The sequence below is a fragment of the Boleophthalmus pectinirostris genome, unplaced genomic scaffold, assembly GCF_026225935.1.
Source record: "Boleophthalmus pectinirostris isolate CB_2022bp ecotype Guang Dong unplaced genomic scaffold, ASM2622593v1 HiC_scaffold_2826, whole genome shotgun sequence".
Taxonomy (NCBI): domain Eukaryota; kingdom Metazoa; phylum Chordata; class Actinopteri; order Gobiiformes; family Gobiidae; genus Boleophthalmus; species Boleophthalmus pectinirostris.
Genome location: NW_026571291.1, coordinates 2,593,889 through 2,619,285, shown reverse-complemented (window position 1 = coordinate 2,619,285; position 25,397 = coordinate 2,593,889). Strand labels below are relative to the sequence as shown.

The 25,397-nt window shown below is 44.3% G+C and overlaps 1 protein-coding gene across 1 annotated transcript in view; it reads right to left on the bottom strand.

Annotated features, from left to right (window-relative positions):
* Positions 1 to 10,014: 10,014 nt before the first annotated feature.
* Positions 10,015 to 25,397, bottom strand: part of kcnc2 (potassium voltage-gated channel, Shaw-related subfamily, member 2) — a 113,844-nt gene continuing 98,461 nt past the window's right edge. The window contains exons 2-4 of the mRNA XM_020937066.1: positions 17,877 to 18,807; positions 15,892 to 16,056; positions 10,015 to 10,136 (exon numbers count right to left, since the gene is read on the bottom strand). Coding sequence (XP_020792725.1) covers positions 10,015 to 10,136; positions 15,892 to 16,056; positions 17,877 to 18,807 — 1,218 coding nt within the window. The remainder of the gene's footprint in view (positions 10,137 to 15,891; positions 16,057 to 17,876; positions 18,808 to 25,397) is intronic.

The following is a 25,397-nucleotide window of genomic DNA, read 5'->3' as shown; positions in this document are numbered from 1 at the left end:
ATTGGATTGGTTGAGTTTTGAGTTCTTTGCTCTGATTGGCTCAGTCAGTGCCGGCAGTGCGTCCGTGTTAGGTCCAGGCAGAAGGACGTATGGCTCCAAAGTGCTCCTCCTCCTCCTCCTCCTCCTCCTCCTCCTCTTCTTCTTCTTCCTCCTCCTCTTCCTCACGCTGAAGAACATGGCCGCGTTCAGAGAGGAAAGGAATAGTCTGAATGAGATACAAACAGGTCTAAATAAAACAAAGCAGTTCATTGGTTCAGTTTTCAGATGAGTTCACAACAAAATGTAATTCGTCCATCGCCTTTCGCGCCGTGATCTTTTACCGTGTGTCGTTCGTTCATTCGTTTTTCAAAATAAAACCAAAATTTAAAAAAAAAACAGATAATGATTCGTTTTTTTTCAGTTTTCGATTTTGTGTTTAAATCCGTTTAAGCGATTTAAACTGAGATTCTGGACTGAACCAGGACTAAACCAGGACTAAATCAGGTCTAGGACCAGACTGGAACCAGACCAGGCCTGAGACCGGGACTGAGACCAGGAACAGGACCGGGACTGAGACTGGGACCAGACCGGGACCAGACCAGGATTGAGACAGAGACTGAGACCGGGACTGAGACCAGGACTGAGATCGGGAACAGGACCAGGACTGAGACTGGAACTGAGACCGGGAGCAGACCAGGACTAGATCAGGACTAGACCAGGACTGAGACTGGGACCAGACCAGAACTGAAAACGGTTTAGTCCTGGTTTAGTCCTGTTTTAGTCCTGGTTCAGTCCTGGTTCAGTCCTGACTGGTTCAGTCCTGAGTCCTGGTTCAGTCCTGGTTCAGTCCTGGTTCAGTCCTGGTTCAGTCCTGTTTTAGTCCTGGTTTAGTCCTGGTTCAGTCCTGTTCAGTCCTGTTCAGTCCTGGTTCAGTCCTGGTTCAGTCCTGGTTCAGTCCTGGTTCAGTCCTGGTTCAGTCCTGGTTCAGTCCTGGTTCAGTCCTGGTTCAGTCCGTTTAGTCCTGGTTCAGTCCTGGTTCAGTCCTGTTTAGTCTGGTAGTCTGGTTTAGTCCTGGTTCAGTCCTGGTTCAGTCCTGGTTCAGTCCTGAGTCCTTCAGTCCTGGTTCAGTCCTGTTTTAGTCCTGGTTCAGTCCTGGTTCAGTCCTGGTTCAGTCCTGGTTCAGTCCTGTTCAGTCCTGTTTTAGTCCTGGTTCAGTCCTGGTTCAGTCTGTTTTAGTCCTGGTTCAGTCCTGTTTTAGTCCTGGTTCAGTCTGGTGTCAGTCCTTTTCAGTCCTGGTCAGTCTGGTTTAGTCCTGGTTTCCAGTCCTGGTAGTCCAGTCCTGGTTCAGTCCTGGTCAGTCCTTTAGTCCTGTTTTAGTCCTGGTTCAGTCCTGGTTCAGTCCTGGTTCAGTCCTAGTTTAGTCCTGTTTTAGTCCTGGTTCAGTCCTGGTTCAGTCCGGCATCTCAGTTTAACTCATGTTTTCATTTAAACACAAAATCGAAAACTGAAAAACTTATCATTATCTGTTTTTACATTTTGGTTTTGGAGAAAAATAATGAAGAAAATCGTTGTTTTTTCGTTTTCTTATTTTTGGTTTTAGTTTGAAAAATGAATGAATGAATGACACAGGGATTTAGTAACTTCCTGCTGTTTTGTTATTCTGTGTAAGTCACTCTGGTCCTGGGCCACCACACAATTTATCCTCAAACCTAGACTGAGTCATCAGACGGTTTCACTTCATGGAAACCGTCTGACCTCACCGCATTAGGATTCGTTCCCTCAACGGTAGGCGGGTAGTTTTTTTATTTGACCAATCACTGCTGTTTGGTCGTGATGTGTGTAATGTGCTGGAACACTCACTGGTTTCATGTCATTTCTGGTACAACAACAAACAAAGCAGAGTGAACACGTCTGAATGATCACTGTCGTTTCCTCGAGGTGAACTTGTGAATTAAAGGTGCAATAAAAAATGTGAAGTTTGTATCGTCTACATCACCGACACTGTGCCCGCGGCAGAAGATTTTAATTAAGAATTTGCTGCAGTGTAGAATTTGTACCATGTTTGGAAATGTTGCTCTGTGCCAGTGTTCACTGGTCAGAACCTCCTGAGCTCCTCCTACACTAAAGGAGCTCATGGTTGTTTCTATTTTTCCTGGTTTATTAAATATATAATTTTTGCGCATTTGCAACAAAAAACTATATAACCACAGTGATGCATGTAAACACACTCACAGAAGCAATGATGATAATTACTAACACTGTATTAAATTTAACAATTACTGAGATTAATAAAGTTAAAGTTCTGAATATTGATCTGTTTTCCAGCTCGCTGTCATTGTTGATCATTATTGTGTTATTATTAAGTGATCAGTGTCTTCACATAGATGATTATCATTAATCAGTATTACTAAAGTATAACTAAAGGCAAACTGAGCAAATCTGTTATTTGAGAAGAGATCATCAAACTGTAACTGGGTTCGGTCAAGTAGAAGTAAACATCAAGGCCAAAAATTCAAGTTAATTCATCTGATATAAAATGTATTGAACAGATACATATGTACTCTAGTTTATGAAACTGTTGACCTTTTTTCTGTACCATTTTTGGTTCTAAAGTTCCATATGTTTTAAACAGACCATGTATGAAACATGGAACAAAAATTATTTCCCAAATTTCAAAGACCTGAAAATCATGTAAATAAATGGATGTATTTCATCATATCTTGTGTTATTCCATCTTTGAACTGTTGATGAAGGGACAGGATTTTTCAAAAAAAAATGTATTTAAGATGATAAAAATGTTCTTGGAAGGACTGACATATTTTATAGAAATAGTTTCCTTTCATTTTGAAGTAATATTAAAGTATTCAGAAGAAAAAAAATGACAAATGATGTAAAATCCTGCACCTTCTACTTGTTTGCACAATTTTCCCTCCGTTACTTTTCCCTCCGTTACCATGACCTTTCTTAATAAAAAATCTCATGAGTCAAAAAGTAAGAGGTTTTTCAACCTAATCTTGTACCATATGGTAGAAAACTATATGAAGCAAATGTTCAAACCAGTTTGTTAAGGATATGTAAGTGAGAACCAAGAGTTATCACTGTTTGGATTTATTGCCCAAAAAGTGCTGCATATTTCATTCCCTCCGTTACCGACATGAGTTTTTTCATTTTTTGTCAACAACTTGAAAGAATATCACAGGTTTAACTTGACCCTGTTGGAGTGTAACTCTTTCCTACATTCTGATACTTTACTTATTTCAATAGTTCCTCTAGTTTCTGAATAAGAGACATTTGAATGTAAAAAATCTGCCCCTGTTTCCCTCCGTTACCACTTGACTGGACCCGACTCTTCATATCACTCAGTGCCCGTGAAGTCGCTCTCAGTTTCAAAAAGGCTGGTGACCCCTGCTCTGCATCCATCTCGACGCTTTGTTTACTGTTGTGCTGTTCCACAAAAGGGACACAGACAGACGCGACCAGTTTGACGTCATAGTGTCACAGCTCTTCTCTGATTGGTCGATGTCTGGTCTACAACTTCCAGGGTTCGTACAAACCGTCTAGTGTATTCTGATTCCTGACGTAGTCACTGGAGAGAAATGAAATTGAGTGGAGACACTGGGTGGCACCAGCCTGGACAATTTTCTCCAACTGTTTTACAACGGATGTCGGGAGAACTGACTCAGATTTATCCACTACCAATAAAATGTGGCAATAACCTGCAGACAGAGACACGTCCAGGTTTGTCTCGTGTGTGTGAAAACGGTCAGTGCCTGTTACAAAACGTTACAAAAATAAACATAAAGCTCTAAAAGTAAAGTGTGTTGCGTAACCTATAGGCCTTTAAAACTGTTCCTGAGCACGATTTCGTTTGTGCGTCTCGCTGTTTTTCGGCGTGTTTCTCTGTTTATTTCCTGACGTAGTTTCGGGTTCCTGATCCTTCGGTGACGTTCAACATTTCCTCTCAATAAAACGATTCTTGGACAAAGTGAGATGCCTTTCAGATTCCTCCACACACATCCTATCTCTGCGTGTGTGTGTGCGTGCGTCTCTGAGTGTGTGTGTGTCTCTGTGTGTGTGTGTGTGTTATATTTGTGCCCGCTGCAGTTGCCAGGCGACAGAGAGAGCGGAGCACGTGTCAGATCCACACCTGTTCCTCCTCTCAGTGACGCTGCACTTTCACACAGTCTCGATGTCCACAATTAGAAAACACGAAAAATAAATCTAAAAATTGTTTAAAGACGAGGCATTAGAGCAAAACCCGTTTTCTTTTTGTTGTTGTGACTTTCTCCCGTGTTCTAACGACCTGCCTGAAGACGTTTTAGAGTCATTTGTGTAACTTAACAAACCTGATGCGGGAGTTTCACGCTGATTGTGTTGTGATGGCGCTCTGAAGGGGGGGTGACTTAGCGAAGGGAGAGGAGACTCATATGGAATTAAGTTTAAGTCATGTAGTTCAAAGAATGCTTTTAAAACATTAAGCAAAAAAATATATAATCAAAATACCAAATAAAAACTTAAATAAAATACGTAAGACTGAAGAGATGAAATTATTTGTGTAAAATCTTTGCCTCTTTGATTTTTATTCCGCGTCTTTCTAAATTTAGTTTGAAGCTGTTTTCTTTGGTTATCTTTTCGTTTAGGCTCCCGAACTTTTTGTTTGTAGTTTTGGCACAAACGTGGCAGGTGGGCGGGACTTCCACAGGCGCATTTCCATTGGCTAATTTATGTTTGACAGACAGTTGAGCTTATACTGTGTTCGATTCTCCTTCTGAATTGGTTTTCTGAGAATGTTGCCTAGCAACACGCCTGACACGCCCCTTTTCCTGAGACGGCGCGACTCGGACCCCTGAGGCGGAAAAAGTCGACCGAGCAACGATTCCGAGTCTGAATCCAAGCTGGCTCCGCCCACTGTGACGTGTAAATATTAACTCTCACGCTCTCCTCGAGGTCACGTAGACCCAAAGAAAGATTTTTTTTTCCGCTCTCTTGCCTGGCGAGAAAAAAATAAAATTTTGGGTCTGATTGACCCGCCTCAAGAGAGCGGGAAGGAAAAAAAAAATCTTTCTTCGGGTCAATGTGACCCCGAGGAGAGTGTGAGAGTTAAGGATGTAACAATAACCGAAATATCGTGATATCGAATCGTCAAAAGTCTGACGTCAAATCCGAGGTCCAAATGGGAGTTGGAAGAAAATGGAACGCAGGGTCAGCTGTATATTTGCTTATCTGTCCGTCAAACATAAATTCACCAATGGGAAGCAAATTTACTTTTCCAGTTTGAGTTTTTAATTTGATATTTTGATTTATAATTGTTTTCTAGCTGTTTTAAAAGTGTTTTTTGAACTATCTGACTCAAAAGTCATTCCAAAATTTAAACTTTGAAAACATGTTCGTACGTTGTTTTCTGTGAATACAGCATTTTCAGAATAATCAAAGGCAACACGGTGATGGAAATGTGAAAATGACGTCCTCTGTACATCATTTTGTATTTGTTTTATTTGTTTTGTGCCTTAAATCTGCTGCCTGATGAACTGCAATCGAATCACAATTTGACTGGAAGAAATCAGCAAATCACTGCTCATTTCTGAAGTACCATCATTTCCTCCACAAATTAACGAGATTTCCTGTTTTATTCTGCATAAAAACTGCCCTCAGTTCATGTTTCAGCTGTTTTTGTCATTTCTTCTGGAAGAGTTTAAAATGTGAACTTTAAACAGAATCTTATTATTGAAACAGAAATCACAAAACTAATCACATCGCATCTAATCGCAATTCTTACTGCGAGCTCGCCTCTCCACAGATCTACTTGTCTCCGTGGAGATAAGCAGGTGGTGAACACTCCACAAATGTTCTGTAACACTGCTTTTCTGATCTGTTATTCTGATGTTCCCTCCTCAAAAACAGACCTGGAGTTTGTGTTTTGTTTCATTTAAAAATGTTTGAGTAAAACTTTATCTGTCAAAATGCTCTGTTCCACCTTGTGATGTCATGAAGTGGTAGTTTTCAAGTGAACAGCTCCTTTTACTTTTAGTTCAGTAAAGATCCAAATGATTCTACTGAAGGTGTGTGGAGCTTAAAAACACCAAGTGAACGTGGTTGTAAAATTTGGCTTTTATCATTTGCGGCTTTTATCTAAAATTAAACCTTTTTTATATTTTAAATCATTTGAACAGGTCAGGCTTTTATCTCCTGTTGTTTAGGCCCCGTCCACACTAGTTCGTATTTGAGTTGTTTTCGTTGTGGGTGCAGTGTTCGTTCACACTAATCTGATTGAAAACGGCTCCAGAGACGGAACGATCTGGTGCCTCCAGCTCCCAGGAATTCACCTGAGTACAGATCTGATCCGGCACCGTGTGGACACCTGAAAACACTGATACTCTGATGTAGTTCGTGCGCCGCGAAGTAATTCACCAACAAAACACTAAGAGTCTAGAATATCTGTCCATTCATATAAACGTGTGTCTGTGTGTACGACCTGCAGACGTATAATCTCTGAAAAGTTTCACATGAACCAACAACACGACAGAAACACAGACCAGACTCACCATCAGCAGAACATCCCTCTGTCACAGAAAGAACACTCATATTCCACTGAGTCGTGTCCTTTAGTCCGACAGAAGCTGAACCACATCAGTGCACAGGGAGCGAGCTGTTTTTTTTGAGAGCTCAGTTTATGCAAATGAGTCATGTGGTTTTAAGTTTCATTTCTGTAAAATGTAAACAAATGTGCTCAAAGCTGTGTGGATAGAGAAGGATTGCGGACACAGAAACGACGTGTCTGGACGCAGATCGTTTCTGAAATGGTGATACGGTGATTCGTTTTAGTGTAAACGTAGTCTTAGTTCAGTAGAGTTTGACAATTCCAGGAGAGAAATGATCCAAATCATTTTAGTGAAGGTGTGTGAGTTTAAAAACACAGTGGAGCACTTCCTGTACACAGCAAAGAGGGGAGTGTTAAAATTGACTCTTGTAGAATCAGTTTGAACATTTTCTCAGGTTTTGTATGAGTCCAATCTGTTCTAAAGTTAATTTAACATTTTGGAAAAGTTAATTAAGTAACACTGGACCAAAGGTCCTGTTTAACCCCAAAACCAAGAGTTATATTAACATTTTGAGAGTAAACGGAGAACACTTTGTAGGGTTATCCTCCATCCATTCATCCATTTTCTTCCACTTATCTGGGGCCGGGTCGCGGGGGCAGCAGCCTAAGCAGGGACTCCCAGACTTTCTTCACCCCAGACACTTCCTCCAGCTCCTCCGGGGGAACCCCGAGGCATTCCCAGGCCAGCCCAGAGACATAGTCCCTCCAGTGTGTCCCCGGGGCCTCCTCCCGGTGAGACATGCCCGGAACACCTCCCGAGGGAGACGTCCAGGAGGCATCAGAACAGATGCCCGAGCCTCAACTGCTCCTCTCGACGTGGAGGAGCAGCGGCTCTACTCCGAGCTCCTCCCGTGTGACTGAGCTCCTCACCCTGTCTCTAAGGGAGACGCCCAGACACCCTGGAGGAAACTCATTTCGAGAACTTGAATCCACGATCTCGTCCTTTTGGTCACTACCCAGAGCTCATGACCAGAGGTGAGAGGAGGAACGAAGACTGACCGGTAAATCAAGAGCTTCACCTTTCGGCTCAGGGTTATCCAGATTAACTAAACAACACACACAGTGTTTTATTATTACACTGTATTTTAGTATAATTTAAAATGAAATTATGAACAAAACTGGTTCAAACTGGTCTTCTCTCGTGGGAGTGTGAAGTGGTGGGTGGGAGGAGCCAAATTAACACTAAGGGAAGTTGACTTATCTTCAACCATATCAGGACCAACCTGAACCCTCATTTAACTTTCAAATAGTTAAAATAACACTTTTTGGGTTAAAAACAACTCTGAAATATTTTACCCTGAAATTTTAACCCTTCAGTTTTTGCTGTGCATGACATCACAAGGTGGAACTGAGTGTTTTCTGTTTGAACATGTGCGAATGAAACAAAACACAACTCCAGGTCTGTTTGTGATGAGGAAAATACATTTGAACATAGATCAGAAAATATCGTAACACAGACCCTTTAAAGTTGGACTGTTGGACCACTGCAAACTGTTTTCAATGAGCTGGTTGTGTTTTTCATGTTTTGCTTTGACCGTTGCCCAAAGGTGAAGAACAAGATGAACTTTAAAACTCTCTGGTCACATCTGCTCCACAAACACCGAGAGAGAAAAACACATTTCACTGACAAACTCCTGCACTTCAGATCTATGAATAAACCAAAACCTCCTGGAGCCATCTGCAGCTCCAGGGCCTGAGCTTTTACTGACGCACGGTAAAAAAAAAAAAAAAAAAAAAAAAAAAAATCTAGGAAAGTTAAAATGGCTTAAATTAAGAACATTTCACTTCAAATTCAACTTGACAAAAATGATTCACCAATTGACTCAGTGTTTTTCTCTTCTAATATACGGGATCAGGAGCGGCGGTTCAGGAGGAGTGTATGGGAGGAGATGCAGTTAAATCCTGTTTTGGTCCTGGTTATAGACATGGTTTAGTCCTGGTTTAGTCCTGGTTCAGTCCTGGTTTAGTCCTGGTTCAGTTCTGTGGTGTGTGCGGCGCAAAAGTCCGGCATCTCAAAACTTGATGGGAAAAATTTATGAAAAATGTTCTTCTGGTACCAGGGGTTCATCTAGTTCCTCTGCTCAATTTCATTTTTCTCCAGCGAATGGAGTGTGTCATATTTTATTGTTTCGCCCTGTGAGTCCAGACTCTTGGGACAACGGATGGAAATGAGCCTTAGACTACGATCTGATGTGTTTACATTCATGTTGTGTCATGTTTGTTCATTAACATGCTCAGGAATCAGAATACACTAGATCAGGGGTGGGCAAACTACGGCCCGAGGGCCATATGCGGCCCTTTAAATCTGTTAATTAGGCCCACTGAACTTGAATAAATTACTACAATAAATCTTGTTGATGTTGTATTTTTCCTGCATTTCCGGCATTTCCCAGTAGATGGCGCACTATATATACACTGAGGTGTATTATGTTGGCCGCAGTGCTTTATGGGAAAGTGTTCTTTCGGACTATAATGACAGGAGTCATTATTCGGACCATGAGTGAGGTAGAAGTGTTCAGTGTGAGTGGGTTTAAAGCAAAGTCTAAAGACTTATGAATGTTGTGTTATAAAACTTAAGGCATGGAATGTCTGAAGGGTTGGTTTTACTGCACGTGTCAGTGTTTACGTGCGTAATCTCGTGGCATAGGTTCTGTTTCTCAATGAGATCTAAGCGCTCAGGACTCACACTCGCCTGTGGTGTGCGGTGGAGCAAACCTTATTCTTGCACCTTGCAGTGTGTCGTGCAGAATACATCTTACATGAGCAATGTGCAATGGAGCTGGGCTCTTAACACGTCATGTTCTGTCTCCTGTCCGGTCCTTCAGTCAAACTTTAGAACCTATGTGGCCCCCGAGCCAAAATGTTTTGCCCACCCCCCTCTAGATGGTTTGCAAGAACCCTGAAGTTGTCGACCGCGCACTGACCAATCAGTGAAGAGCTGAACCAACCTGAGTTGTGACATCAGACTGCAGACACTATCCTCCTTTGGACTTCCTTTGTCAAATACAATTTCTTTAATTCACAAATTCATCTCGCAGAAATCAATGATCTCTGACAGACATGTTCACTGTCTGCTCTGTTTGCTGTTGTTCCGGAAATTACTTGGACACCACTGAGCGTTCCAGCACTTTACATACATCACGACCAAACAGCAGCGATTGGTTAAATTAAAAAAGAACCTGCCCACCGTAAAGCGAATAAACCCTAATACTGCGAGGTCAGACGGTTTCCACAAAGTGAAACCGTCTGATGAATCAGACTGGGGGTGGGTTCATGATGAGCTCTGCAGCATGTACCTGCTCTTATTTATTTATTAAAACATCAGTCTTGACCTGTGTTTTGTTTTGTTTTGATTTGTTTTTTTTCTGTGCAGATCTTCTTACCACTTACAATCAGAAAAATCACACTTTTGTCATTTTCCCCCAAAAGCTCGGGCCCTATCGCAGGATGGAGGGGATGGGTGAGCGGTGATGGGGCGAGCCGAAGGGGGAGGTCCGGGGAGACAGGCTCAGGGCCGGGCCTGAGGAGATGTTACTGAGGCTGGGGGACTTCTCGTGGTCTTCGGGCGGAGGTGAGGAGGTGGAGCGGTGGAGAAGCGTGGACAGAAACAGCAGAGGTGGTCCGGTGACGAGCAGAAGAAGAAGAAGAAGAAGAAGAATGAGACAGAGATGAGAGAAGCAAGAATGAAACAGATAAAAAGGTGAAGCTGGAGCACAAAGATTCACTGTAGAAATGAGATGTGACGTCCAAATCTGTATTTCATTCCTTTTTCAATATAAAACCAAAAATAAGAAAACGGAAAAAACTACGATTTTCTTCAAAATGAACCCAAAATGAAAAAACAGATAATGATTTGTTTTTTCAGTTTTTGATTTAGTTTTTTAAATGAAAAATGGAAAAAACTGATAATGACAGTTTACGTGACTTAAACTGAGATGTCAGACTGAACCAGGACTAAACCAGGTCCGGGACCAGACCAAGACTCAGACCAGGACCAGGCTGGGACTGAGACCGAGACCAGACCGGGACTGAGACCAAGACTGAGATCAGGACCAGACCGGGACTGAGACCGGGACTGAGACCAAGACTGAGACCAGGACCAGACCAGAACCAGACCGTGATTGAGACTGGGACCAGACCGAGACTGAGACTGGGATTGAAACCGGGACCAGACCAGAATCAGACCAGGACTGAGGCCGGGACTGAGACCATGACCAGACCAGGACCAGACCATGACAGTGACCGGGACCAGACCGGGACCAGACCAGGACCAGACCAGGACCAGACCAGGACCAGACCAGGACTGAGACCAGGGCTGAACCCGGGACTAGACCATGACTGTGACCGGGACCAGACCAAGACCAGATCAGAACTGAAAACGGTTTAGTCCTGGTTCAGTCCTGGTTTAGTTCTGGTTCAGTCCTGGTTCAGTCCTGGTTTAGTTCTGGTTCAGTCCTGGTTTAGTTCTGGTTTAGTCCTGGTTCAGTCCTGGTTTAGTTCTGGTTCAGTCCTGGTTTAGTTCTGGTTCAGTCCTGGTTTAGTCCTGGTTTAGTCCTGGTTCAGTCCTGGTTTAGTTCTGGTTCAGTCCTGGTTTAGTTCTGGTTCAGTCCTGGTTCAGTCCGGCATCACAGTTTAAGTCACATTATCCGTTTTTTCCATTTTTCATTTAAACACAAAATCGAAAACTGAAAAAACAAATCATTTTCTGTTTTTTCATTTTGGTTTTGGAGACAAATAATGAAAAAAAAAACAGTTGATTTTTTGTTTTCTTATTTTTGGTTTTGTATTGAAAAACAAATGAACGGATGATACTCAGTTATATTTACTCGAGTAACTTTTCAGAGTACTATCACAGTACACTTTTACTGCTACTTGAGTAATAGTGTGACTGTACTTTTACTCGAGTAAAAGTTGTGCTTCCTCTTCACGCTGTGAGTGAGTCTGAAATGACAAAAGCTTCATGTGAAAATATGAAATGATTTGAACATTTGTGTTTCTTCTCCACAGATCTGATTCAGTTTGTCTCATTTTTGGTGTTTGACCGTTGATTTGATTTAGTCCTGGTTTAGTCCTGGTTTAAACCTGGTTTGGTTCTGGTTTAGTCCTGGTTCAGTCCTGGTTTAGTCTTAGTTTAGTCCTGGTTCAGTCCTCAGTTCGGTCCTGGTTTAGACCTGGTTTGGTTCTGGTTTAGACCTACTTTAGTCCTGGTTCAGTCTTTGGTTTAGTCCTGATTTAATCCTGGTTTAGTCCAGGTTCAATCCTCGATTCAGTTCTTCTTTAGACCTGGTTCAGTCCCGGTTCAGTCCTGATTTAGTCCTGGTTTAGTCCTGGTTTAGTCTTAGTTTAGTCCTGGTTTAGTCCTAGTTTAGTCATTGATTCAGTCTTGATTTAGTTCTGTTTCAGTCCTTGGTTTAGTCCTGGTTTAGTCCTGGTTTAGACCTGTTTTGGTTCTGGTTTAGACCTGGTTTAGACCTACTTTAGTCCTGGTTCAGTCTTCGGTTTAGTCCTGGTTTAGTCCTGATTTAATCCTGGTTTAGTCCTGCTTCAATCCTCGATTCAGTTCTTCTTTAGACCTGGTTCAGTCCTGGTTTAGTCCTGTGAAAAACTTTTTAAGCTGTGTTTGTTTTTCTAAACATTCTGCCACACACATACATGTAGAGCACCCCCAGTGTGATGTGACTGCAGTGTACGAACAGCTCTGGGTTTCGCTCGTGACAAAATGTTGATCAGAAGTGACGTTTAATTATTTCTGCAAACATCTTTTCATTTTTAGGCCGAAAATCTCCAGTCGACTGAATCTGCATCTCGTCTCCAAATCAGGAGATCAGGCCAATTATTCACACTCCCTCCTCCTCTTCCTCCTCTTCCTCCTCTTCCTCTCCTATTTAATCCTCACTTTTCCGATCGCTCCGTCACCACTCACGGCGAGCGTCTGTTTATAGCCGCACTTCAGCACAAATGGAAGTCTGAATTGAATTAGTGTAGAGTGTTTGGATAGAGCGGCCGCTAATCCAACACTTCCTCTGAGCGCCGCCGAGTCAACGCGGAGCTACAGACTTCAGCCGGACCCATAACGAAGCAGAATGTCGCCTTTTATTGTTTCGAAAATGCTGTATTCATCAAAAAAAGGGAAGGATCCTCTGAAAAAGTGAGCATCAAACCTCCATGTTTGTTTTCCCAGTGGGATGTGTCTATTGTCAAAGTCGATCTTTTCAAGTCTTTTGAACCATATCACTTTTGTTTCTGGTTCTGATATTGTCATGTCCATTCGGACATCGTAATCGTGTGGTTGTTGGATCCTAACAGCGAGAAACGGGCTTTGGAAGTTTGCGAACTCCATAAATGCAAAAGTGAATCAGATGTGTGTGACTCAAACCTCTGTTCAAACTGTTTCTCTTCCCAACAGAATTGAAAAATAGTGAAAGGTGAAGGTGATGGGCAGGATTGATCCACAGGAAGAACCAAAAAGGAAACATTTGTCTGACTAAATCATCCTGAGTTTACAGAGAACATTTTGTATGTGGAGCAACAACAAAACAAAATCCCATTTGTAAATGGAGAGGAGCAGAAGACAAACAGACTGAGCTGCATTTTCTTGTTCTTGTGGTTTTACAGAAACATCACGTCTTGGTCTCTTTGCAGTGGAAGGTGTTTCTTGGTGAACAGTTGGAGCCTTTCACTTTGGTGTTGACTTTTTAAATTCATAACCGAGGTTGAGCGAAGGATCGAGATTTTGTTTTGTTGTCGCTCCACATACAAAATGTTCTCTGTAAACTCGGGATGATTTAGTCAGACAAATGTTTTCTTTTTGGTTCTTCCTGTGGATCAATCCTGCCCATCACCTTCACCTTTCACTATTTTTCAATTCTGTTGGGAAGAGAAACAGTTTGAACAGAGGTTTGAGTCACACACATCTGATTCACTTTTGCATTTATGGAGTTCGCAAACTTCCAAAGCCCGTTTCTCGCTGTTAGGATCCAACAACCACACAATTACGATGTCCGAATGGACATGACAATATCAGAACCAGAAACAAAAGTGATATGGTTCAAAAGACTTGAAAAGGTCGACTTTAACAATAGACACATCCCACTGGGAAAACAAACATGGAGGTTTGATGCTCACTTTTTCAGAGGACCCATCCCAGTGTGGATTGCGCGAAGTCCAAAATTCAGTATGTATGTATTGTCCATCAGGTTTTCTACTTGTGATATTTTTCACTTGAAACTATTTCTGATGAAGAGTAACCTCAGGGAAATATGTTTTATTGACTTTTCTCCAACCTGCACAGAACAGTGGCTCTTATCTGTTGAGTTAGAGCGAGATGTTGTCACTACACTTGGATTCAACATGTATATTTTGTTTTTAATAATCACATGTTTGTTATTATTTATTATTGGTCACATGAGTCTATAAATAGTGTCACACTGCTGCTCATTCTGTCAGCCCGGATGAACACTCATAAGTAGTCGAAACGCATTGGTGTGACCACAAATAAACACACTGCACATCAGAGTGACTCTACTGTCCACTTTTTATCACAACAACAGAGTTTTGATGCTCTGAGTCTCTCGTCTCTGTTCCACACGACAAGTCAATGTGACAAACGTAAAAAAGACCATTTCCATTTTAAAAGGAGTTTATTTTACTGTGTGTACCTGTTCTCCTCAGGTGTGTGTATGTACCTGTCCTCCTCAGGTGTGTGTATGTACCTGTGTTCCTCAGGTGTGTGTGTACCTGTCTCCTCTCAGGTGTGTGTATGTACCTGTCTCCTCAGGTGTGTGTATGTACCTGTCCTCCTCAGGTGTGTGTATGTACCTGTCCTCCTCAGGTGTGTGTATGTACCTGTCCTCCTCAGGTGTGTGTATGTACCTGTCCTCCTCAGGTGTGTGTATGTACCTGTCCTCCTCAGGTGTGTGTATGTACCTGTCCTCCTCAGGTGTGTGTATGTACCTGTCCTCCTCAGGTGTGTGTATGTACCTGTGTTCCTCAGGTGTGTGTATGTACCTGTCCTCTTCAGGTGTGTGTATGTACCTGTCCTCCTCAGGTGTGTGTGTATGTACCTGTCCTCCTCAGGTGTGTGTATGTACCTGTCCTCCTCAGGTGTGTGTGTATGTACCTGTGTCCTCCTCAGGTGTGTGTATGTACCTGTCCTCCTCAGGTGTGTGTATGTACCTGTCTTCCTCAGGTGTGTGTATGTACCTGTCCTCCTCAGGTGTGTGTATGTACCTGTTCCTCAGGTGTGTGTATGTACCTGTGTCCTCCTCAGGTGTGTGTATGTACCTGTCTCCTCAGGTGTGTGTATGTACCTGTCCTCCTCAGGTGTGTGTATGTACCTGTGTTCCTCAGGTGTGTGTATGTACCTGTCTTTCTCAGGTGTGTGTATGTACCTGTGTTCCTCAGGTGTGTGTATGTACCTGTCCTCCTCAGGTGTGTATATGTACCTGTCTTTCTCAGGTGTGTGTATGTACCCATCTTTCTCAGGTGTGTGTATGTACCTGTGTTCCTCAGGTGTGTGTATGTACCTGTCCTCCTCAGGTGTGTGTATGTACCTGTGTTCCTCAGGTGTGTGTATGTACCTGTGTTCCTCAGGTGTGTGTATGTACCTGTCCTCCTCAGGTGTGTGTATGTACCTGTCCTCCTCAGGTGTGTGTATGTACCTGTCCTCCTCAGGTGTGTGTATGTACCTGTCCTCCTCAGGTGTGTGTATGTATGTACCTGTGTTCCTCAGGTGTGTGTATGTACCTGTTCCTCAGGTGTGTGTATGTATGTACCTGTCCTCCTCAGGTGTGTGTATGTACCTGTCCTCCTCAGGTGTGTGTATGTACCTGTGTTCCTCAGGTGTGTGTATGTACCTGTCTCCTCAGGTGTGTGTATGTACCTGTGTTCCTCAGGTGTGTGTATGTACCTGTCCTCCTCAGGTGTGTGTATGTACCTGTCCTCCTCAGGTGTGTATGTACCTGTGTCCTCCTCAGGTGTGTGTATGTACCTGTCCTCCTCAGGTGTGTGTATGTACCTGTCCTCCTCAGGTGTGTGTATGTACCTGTGTTTCCTCAGGTGTGTGTATGTACCTGTGTTCCTCAGGTGTGTGTATGTACCTGTCCTCCTCAGGTGTGTGTATGTACCTGTCCTCCTCAGGTGTGTGTATGTACCTGTCCTCCTCAGGTGTGTGTATGTACCTGTCCTCCTCAGGTGTGTGTATGTACCTGTGTTCCTCAGGTGTGTGTATGTACCTGTCCTCCTCAGGTGTGTGTATGTACCTGTGTTCCTCAGGTGTGTGTATGTACCTGTCCTCCTCAGGTGTGTGTATGTACCTGTCTTTCTCAGACCTCCGTCGGCGGGGCAGTAGTCCCTGGCGGCGAGCAGGAAGCACGTTCCCCCGCGCAGTTCCTGTTCTCGGGGACTGGAGCGCCTCATGGGGTCTCTCTCCTCTGAGGACATGGTGAGGTCACTGCCCCCGCTGCAGTCTGCAGACAGCACTGCGCACACACACACACACACACACACACACACACACACACACACACAAACACAATGTGACACACGTTTATTTCAAATCTAATAGAGTTTACAACGCCTCGAAACGGACGTTTACATCTGAGGCCAGACTCCACAGATCTGACCTGTAACTGCGGCTACAGCACAGACTCTATTTATATTTATATATTTTATATATGGACATAGCTGAGGGGGAGTGCCCCCCACAAAATGGCCCTCTGGCCGTCTGCCCCATCGGCCCCCTCCAGGACCGGCCCTGTACCTGTGTGTGTGTTACTTGTGTGTGTATGCGTTACCTGTGTGTGCGTTATCTGTGTATGTATGTGTGTTACCTGAGTGTGCATTACCTGTATGTGTTCATTACCTGTGTATGTGTGTGTGTTACCTGTGAGTGTGTCTTACCTGCATTTGTGCATTACATGTGTGTGATTGTGCGTTACCTGTGTGTGTGTGTGTGCGTTACCTGTGTATGTGTGTGTTACCTGTGTGTGTGAGTGTATATGTGTTTACCTGTGTGAGTGCATTACATGTGTGTGATTGTGCGTTACCTGTGTGTTTATGTTACCTGTGTGTGTGTTACTTATGTGTGACTGTGTTAAGTGTGTGTGTGATTGTGCGTTACCTGAGCGGTTGCAGTCGAAGATGCGGCTATGTGTGTGTGTGTGCGTTACCTATATGTGTTACTTGTGTATGATTGTGTGTGTTACTTGTGTGCACGTGTGCGTTACCTGAGCGGTTGCAGTCGAGGATGCGGCTGCCCTTCATGTGTGTGTTACTTGTGTGTGTAGGTGATTGTGTGTTACTTGTGTGTGTGTGTTACCTGTGTGTGTGTGTTACTTGTGTGTGTAGGTGATTGTGTGTGTACCTGTGTGTGTGTGTGTTACCTGTGTGTGTGTGTGTTACCTGTGTGTGTGTGTTACCTGTGTGTGTGTGTGTTACCTGTGTGTGTGTGTTACTTGTGTGTGTAGGTGATTGTGTGTTACCTGTGTGTGTGTGTTACTTGTGTGCACATGTGTGTTACCTGAGCGGTTGCAGTCGAGGATGCAGCTGCCCTTCATGTGTGTGTTACTTGTGTGTGTGTAGGTGATTGTGTGTTACCTGTGTGTGTGTGTTACCTGTGTGTGATTGTGCATTACCTGTGTGTTTATGTTACCTGTGTGTGTGTTACTTATGTGTGACTGTGTTAAGTGTGTGTGTGATTGTGCGTTACCTGAGCGGTTGCAGTCGAAGATGCGGCTATGTGTGTGTGTGTGCGTTACCTATATGTGTTACTTGTGTATGATTGTGTGTGTTACTTGTGTGCACGTGTGCGTTACCTGAGCGGTTGCAGTCGAGGATGCGGCTGCCCTTCATGTGTGTGTTACTTGTGTGTGTAGGTGATTGTGTGTTACCTGTGTGTGTGTGTTACCTGTGTGTGTGTGTTACTTGTGTGTGTAGGTGATTGTGTGTGTGTACCTGTGTGTGTGTGTGTTACCTGTGTGTGTGTGTGTTACCTGTGTGTGTGTGTTACTGTGTGTGTGTGTGTGTACTGTGTGTGTGTGTTACTTGTGTGTGTGTGTGTTACTGTGTGTGTGTGTGTGTTACTTGTGTGTGTAGGTGATTGTGTGTTACCTGTGTGTGTGTGTGTTACCTGTGTGTGTGTTACTTGTGTGTGTGTGTTACCTGTGTGTGTGTGTGACTTGTGTGCACGTGTGTGTTACCTGTGTGTGTAGGTGATTGTGTGTTACCTGTGTGTGTGTGTTACCTGTGTGTGTGTGTGTTACCTGTGTGTGTGTGTGACTTGTGTGCACGTGTGTGTTACCTGAGCGGTTGCAGTCGAGGATGCGGCTGCCCTTCATGTGGCACAGGTCTCCCTGGGTGCTGTTGCAGCTCAGGTTGAGTTCTGCTTTGCAGTAGGACGGGGAGCCGCCCTGCACCTGGGGGATGTGCTTCTTACGTTTCTTCGGCAGCTTCTGTTTCGCCATCGCCAACGAATAATACATCCCAAAGTTATTGACGATGACGGGCACGGGCATGGCTATCGTCAACACGCCCGCCAAGGCACACAGCGCGCCCACCACCATCCCCGACCACGTCTCCGGGTACATGTCCCCGTAACCCAGCGTCGTCATGGTAACGACCGCCCACCAGAACCCAATGGGAATGTTTTTGAATTTGGTGTGCACGCTGGCGGTGGGGTCGTTGGGCTTGGCTCCTATCCTCTCGGCGTAGTAGATCATGGTGGCGAAAATGAGCACCCCGAGAGCCAGGAAGATTATAAGGAGCAAGAATTCATTTGTGCTCGCTCGTAACGTGTGCCCCAACACCCGCAGGCCCACAAAATGGCGCGTGAGCTTGAAAATACGAAGGATACGAACAAAGCGTACCACCCTGAGGAAACCCAGCACGTCCTTAGCAGCTTTGGACGACAATCCGCTTAATCCCACCTCCAAGTAAAACGGTAAAATCGCCACAAAATCGATAATGTTCAAGGCGTTTTTGACAAACTCCAGCTTGCAGGGGCAGAACGTGACTCGGACCAGGAACTCGATGGTGAACCAGAAGACGCAGACGCCCTCCACGTAGGTCAGCGCCGGGTCGGTCTCGATCTCGTACTGAGGCCCGGAGTCGGGGATGCTGGAGTTGAGGAGCAGTTCGGTTTTGTTGATGATGGTGTTGAAGGCTTCGTGCGTCTCCAGGCAGAAGGTGGTGATGGAGACCAGGATGAAGAAGAGGGAGGCGAACGCAATGAACTGCAAAAGAGAAAGAGGAAACTGGTGAGAGGAAGTGGTTATGTTGCTGAAAAAAGATCAGTGTGTTCTTCCAAAGCAGTGATATTTCTGAACTTTTATGTTTATTTGTCAGACCGTTCACTTTGTGATACTTGAAACTCGACCAAGACTTTCAAAGACATGTTTTATTTAAATGGCAAAAGGTCATATTTTTATATAACTCGTTTCCACCTTAAAGCGATTTACACCCATTCACACACTTTCACACACCAGAGTACACACACACACACACAGGGGGCATTAAGTGTCTTGCCCACACACAACAACATTCATCTGTGAGAGCTGGAATAACTGTGGCCCCACATTTAGCACATTTCTGATGGATTTTGACATCGTTTGAATCACATCCAACCTGGAAACTCAGCAAGGTCTATTCTCTTGTGTGTTCAGAAACTCCTGGGAATCCACCTGACTTGGCTCCTGCTCCCATTGTATATATGTGTGTGTGTGTGTGTGTGTGTGTGTGTGTGTGTGTAGTGTGTATATATATATATATATGTGTGTGTGTGTGCGTGTGTCAATCTCACGCTCCATCCTCCCCTCACTCGTGAACAAGACCCTGAGATACTTGAACTCCTCCACTTGAGGCAGGGACTCTCCACCACCCGGAGACGACAAGACACCTTTTTCCGGTCGAGAACCATGGCCTCGGACTTGGAAGAGCTGATCTTCATCCCAGCCGCTTCACACTTCACTGCAAACTGCCCCCGTGCTGCAGGTCCTGGTTCAATGGAGCCAACAAGACAACATCATCTGCGAACAGCAGAGATGAAATCCTGCGGTCCCCAAACCGGACCCCCTCCGGCCCCTGACTGCGCGCCTAGAAATTCTGTCCATAAAAACAATGAACAGCATCTGCATGAGCTCTGGGTAGTGACCGAAAAGGACGAGATCGTGGATACAAGCGCTCGAAATGAGTTTCCTCCGCAGGGTGTCTGGGCGTCTCCCTTAGAGATAGAGTGAGGAGCTCAGTCACACGGGAGGAGCTCGGAGTAGAGCCGCTGCTCCTCTACGTCGAAAGGAGCCAGTTGAGGCTCGGGCATTTGTTCCGGATGTCTCCTGGGCGTCTCCCTCGGGAGGTGTTCCCGGCATGTTCCACTGGGAGGACATGGCGAGACCCCGGGGAAGACCCAGGACACACTGGAGGGACTATGTCTCTGGGCTGGCCTGGGAATGCCCCCGGAGGAGCTGGAGGATGTGTCTGGGGTGAAGGAAGTCTGGGAGTCCCTGCTTAGGCTGATGCCCCCACGACCCGCCCCAGATAAACGGAAGAAAATGGACGGATGTATATATATATAATATATATATATATATATGTGTGTGTGTGTGTGTGTGTGTAAGCAATTAAGTAAGTTGTTTTATTTATATAGTGTTTTTCACAGACATTTGTCACAAATACACGTTACAGAGCAATATGTGTGTACAGGGCTACGTTTACACATAGTCTGGTATGTTGACAAAAGGAATATCTCGCTCCCTCCGTTTTCCTAAATAACAATCGTGCAAACCCCATCGTTTTCATTTACATCGACCAGCGTAAATACAGCATCCAGCACCGTCAGAACTACACCAGACCTCTGGGCCTGGATCAGATTCAAACCTGTAGCTTTTTTATTTCATTACAGTTGTAAGTTTTACTCACAAATACCTGGAAAAACAGCGTGCATTAGTGAGCGTGCTCGCCTCTCCACAGATCTGTTCAAGCCTCATTGGTCTCTGGTCATGGACACATCAGATACACACATCTACATGTGCAAATACAAACACGTGAAAAGTGTTTCAGCAGAAACACGACTGCTGCTCTGATGCTTCGTCATCATCATCATCAGAGCAAAAGGGAAACACTGGTCACACTTTTGGCACATCAGCTCCTTAAATTCTGTTCATCACTTTACAAACAAATCAGAGTTTTCCACAATCTCCACTTTAGACGGAGTTTTTAGAAAGATTTGTTTTCAGAGGCAAATTCGCCATTTGAGTAAAAGATGGAAACAAATGAAGAGAATTTTTTTTTTCTCGGCAATACCACTCATTGCAGGAACCAGGTCTAAACTAGAGCTAAACCAGGTCTAAACCAGATCTAAAACAGGTCTAAAACCAGATCTAAACCAGGACTAAACCAGGACAAAAACCAGGACTAAACCAGGACAAAAACCAGGACTAAACCAGGACAAAAAACAGGACTAAACCAGGTCTAAAATAGGATTTAACAGGACTAAATCCTGCCGCGTGGACGTGTCTCCTCTTCTTCTATCAATAATATTTTTAATACGGCAAATCAAATAATCCAAAGTATTCAGATTACATTACTCACTTTAAGTAATTTAATGGATTCCGTTACAAACTACATTTTGGGCTATGTAATCTGTAGGGGATTACATTTTAAAAGTCACCTTCCCAACTCTGTATGTATGTATGTTTGTACATATATACGTATATATATGTGTGTGTATATAAATTATGATTTTATTTAAATTTGTATATTTATTGTTATGTTGTTACATTGTGATGTTTACTATCTTTATTTTGTCTATTTAATACAAAAATATATATAATATATATATATATAAAATTTATAAATAAAAAGATTTAGAGGAGAAACTGGTCAAAATACACCAACACAATCTGCATCATTCTTTTCCCACAGTGCACTTCTTCAAAGACCTGGGAGGCAAATCTGCCCAAACCTGCTCCTAAACTGAACCTAAACCTGTTTATGAAACGACAGAATATATCGTTCTGTTTACAGTCATTTCTAGCGTCTTTTCCAGTGCACAGTGTCTGTTTTGTGGCATAACTGCGTTCAGAAAAGACTGTGAGATAAATCCCGTTGTGCCTCTCTGCGTCTGCCGCCCCAGAGCGCCCCCTGTGGTCCGAGCGTGTAACAGTCACATGACTCTAATGCTTTCAGACAGATGTACACAGTTATTTATGAGCAGATTAAAAATGCAAAGTGAGTGCGTGTGGCAGCAGCTCTGTGAATACTAACGGAGGAGGACGCGTCTCAAACAGGGTCACTCTGTATTCAGCGCCGCACAAACCCATCTGCAGCTACACAATCACCAGCACAAGTCACACAGCAGTTTTACACTATTATTTATACTGGGCCCAAGGTTAGTCCTGGTTCTCTCGTATCTGCACCAGGGAGACCAGGTTTTCACTATTTTCTAAACTGGGACACACCGGGTTGGGATGTTTGGTGTAAATAATATTGTGAAAAGAGTGTGGAACATTGTTTACATTCACATCAGTATCCCAGTTATGGAATTATTCCGGATACTGTGGTCCCTCGTTTAGCAGGGGTTACGTTCTAAAAATAACCCGCGATAGGTGAAATCTGCAATGTATTCAACTTTATGTTTTACAATTATTCTATCTGTGTTAAGGCTGTAAAACCCCTCAGCACAAACTTTATACACTTTTCTCACACAGTTACAACACTTTTTACATCCTTCTTAAAACTTGTTGCTGCTGTCGTCCTTTTGTTATTTTCCTCCTTCTTTATGTAACGAACCAAAGATTAATTTATTCCCCAATGGAGCCCGACAGCACAGAGTCCTGCACGGGTTCATTTTTGGAGACCCCCAGTACAACACCGCACCCGCCAGTACAGGACCGCACCCGCCAGTACAGGACCGCACCTGCCCGTTAACCCGAGATTATATCAAACTTTTGCGCTGCCTACGCCACGAAATGAACCAAGACTAAACCAGTACTAACCCAGGACTAATCCACGACTGAAACAGGACTCACTGTCAGGACGGGCTCGGAGGTGACGCAGGAGAAAGGACCGGCTCAGCTCCGCACCTCACAGAGGTAAACGCGGCAATTGCCCGATCGCGCTTTGCAGACAAACTGCTCGACGTTCTCTCTCTTAAATCCAAGATTAGTCCTGGTTTAGACCTGGTTTAATCCTGACCCACCCGTGTGTAATTACTACCTGCCTGTAATACACAATACACGGTCATACACTGTAAAAAAAAAAAATAAAAATCTGAGAAACAGTGAGACCGCGAAAGGTGAACCGCCAATATAGCAAGGGACCCCACCACCCCAAGGTGTCCGGGTTTTCACAAACGGAAATATGGTCACCCTATGTAAGATAAACATACAGATAACATCTGGAAACGCTTAAAACCTTGGACAATAAGTGATCAGGTTACGAAAGGGGATGGCTTATAGAAACTATAAAATCAGAGAATATCTGATTTGGAGGGGTGTCTCATAGGCTGCAGCCTGAAGTGACCCAAATCCGATTTTCTTGGCCTCTATGTTCCTGTATCTGATCTTTTAATGACAGTGTGAACGACACAGATTCGATTTTTTCAAATGTGACCCAGGACACTTAGATATGTGCTCCTGAAACCGGATACATATCTGATCTTTTGACATGTGACTTCAGTCTGAACGGTCAAAGTGCATTCATCCACCTACACGTTATCAACAAGACACAAACGTCACTATTCTGTGCTGAAGTAGGTGAAAATTGTTAATGAACTCCGTGTCACTGAAGTGAAGCACATCACCACTCACCACTCTTGGCTCCGTCTCCACATCCACACGTTTCTTTCAACGGACGTCGCTGCCGCTGTCCCACAAAACACCACGACCAAAAACCTCGTCCTTCTCCTTCTCAATCTCCTCCTTAAAACAAGTAAGTTGTTCATGTTCTGGCTCCGGTACGAGAGGAACTTTAAAATCTCCAGGTGCTCGATGCTGCGTCCATGTTTGGACAACTTCTGTAAACACAGAGACGCTCGCTGCGGTTGACGTCGTCGTGTCTCCAGTGTCACATGTGGGACACTTTTGGGACGTTTAACGTTCACACTGGAGTCACATACAAGTCACATTTAATTGGAAATGTGAACGACCTCGCAAAAACATCGGATTTCACAAACAAAATCGGAACTGAGCGTTAAGCCCTGCAGTCTGAACGTAGACTTATTGGCCAGAGTTCGCCCGGACCTTTGTCTGTAATTAGGTTTTTTTACTCTGTTTTTGTCATAAATAAAACTACACTATCAGAGCTTGTTTTTTGGATTCTTCTCTGAACACTCCACACCAACGCAGGAAGCATCACAGTCAGGTGAGCAGACGCATTGGGAATTATAAAATGTTAACCACGACAATACTCAGTGTGATGCAGATGGTTGTGTTGCAGTGTTCACCATATGTTTATTTGCACATTTGAACAAATATATTGGCTGTGTTAATATTTTTGACGCACGTTGAGTATCCCTGGTTTACTGCTTAATTTTTTTGTTACATTTCCAGCAAAAATATAAATATGACAAAATGAACGCAGCCGCTTCCGTGACTGTTCATAATTTACACTAGGATCTTTATTCCAACTCTCTCTCTCTTCCCTGTTTTCTCTCCGTACCTCCTTCCTTTCTTCTGTCTCTCTCTCTTTTTCACGCTGAGGTTAACAGACTGAACGTTTGTGATAAATGATAAAACACACAAAGCCGCACGTTCCTCCAGATTTCCCGCCCGTCTCCACGTGTCTCCCAGATTCCCACGGTCCCGGATCATCGCCTCATCCTCGCCTCACACGTCTCCGTCGTTCACAAACACGACTCCTGCGGCTCGGGATCAATCACGAACACGGGATTACGTGTCGGATCGGGGGGAGGGGGGGGGTCACCGTGGAAACAAGGGGCTGTCAGTGCAATGGGATGATGTCACTGCAAATCCACGAGAAAAAATAAACTGAATAAATACACTGGGGTTGAACTCCTGACCTTTGGGTTGTTGTTGTTGTTTGTAATTCTTACAGTTCTCAGCACCTGCTCGGGGGCCCCTGGAGGTTTGACCCGCCGGCCCTTTGTCCTGGTTTAGTCTGGCCTCCTGTTGGTGCCCAAAGTCCGGTCTGAACAGTTTTCTTTCTCTTTCTGTGTTTGTTTTGTTGTACTTTCTGCATGTCACCCATCTTTTCAGGAGCAGTGGGCAGAACATGGGACGTCTGGGGACCCAGCCGGCTGGATGATTTTTATCTGTGGTCCACAGAGGTTCACAGAGGTCCACACAGGTCCACAGAGTTTCACACAGGTCCACAGAGGTTCACAGAGCTCCACAGAGGTTCACAGAGCTCCACAGAGGTTCACAGAGGTTCACAGAGGTCACAGAGGTCCACAGAGGTCCACAGAGGTTCACAGAGGTTCACAGAGGTTCACAGAGGTCACAGAGGTCACAGAGGTCCACAGAGGTTCACAGAGGTCACAGAGGTCACAGAGGTTCACAGAGTCACAGAGGTCACACAGAGGTCAGAGGTTCACAGAGGTTCACAGAGGTTCACAGAGGTTCACAGAGGTCACAGAGGTTCACAGAGGTTCACAGAGGTCCACAGAGGTTCACAGAGGTCACAGAGGTTCACAGAGGTTCACAGAGGTTCACAGAGGTCCACAGAGGTTCACAGAGGTCCACAGAGGTCCACAGAGGTTCACAGAGGTTCACAGAGGTTCACAGAGGTTCACAGAGGTCCACAGAGGTTCACAGAGGTTCACAGAGGTCCACAGAGGTTCACAGAGGTCAGCAGAAGTTCACGGAGG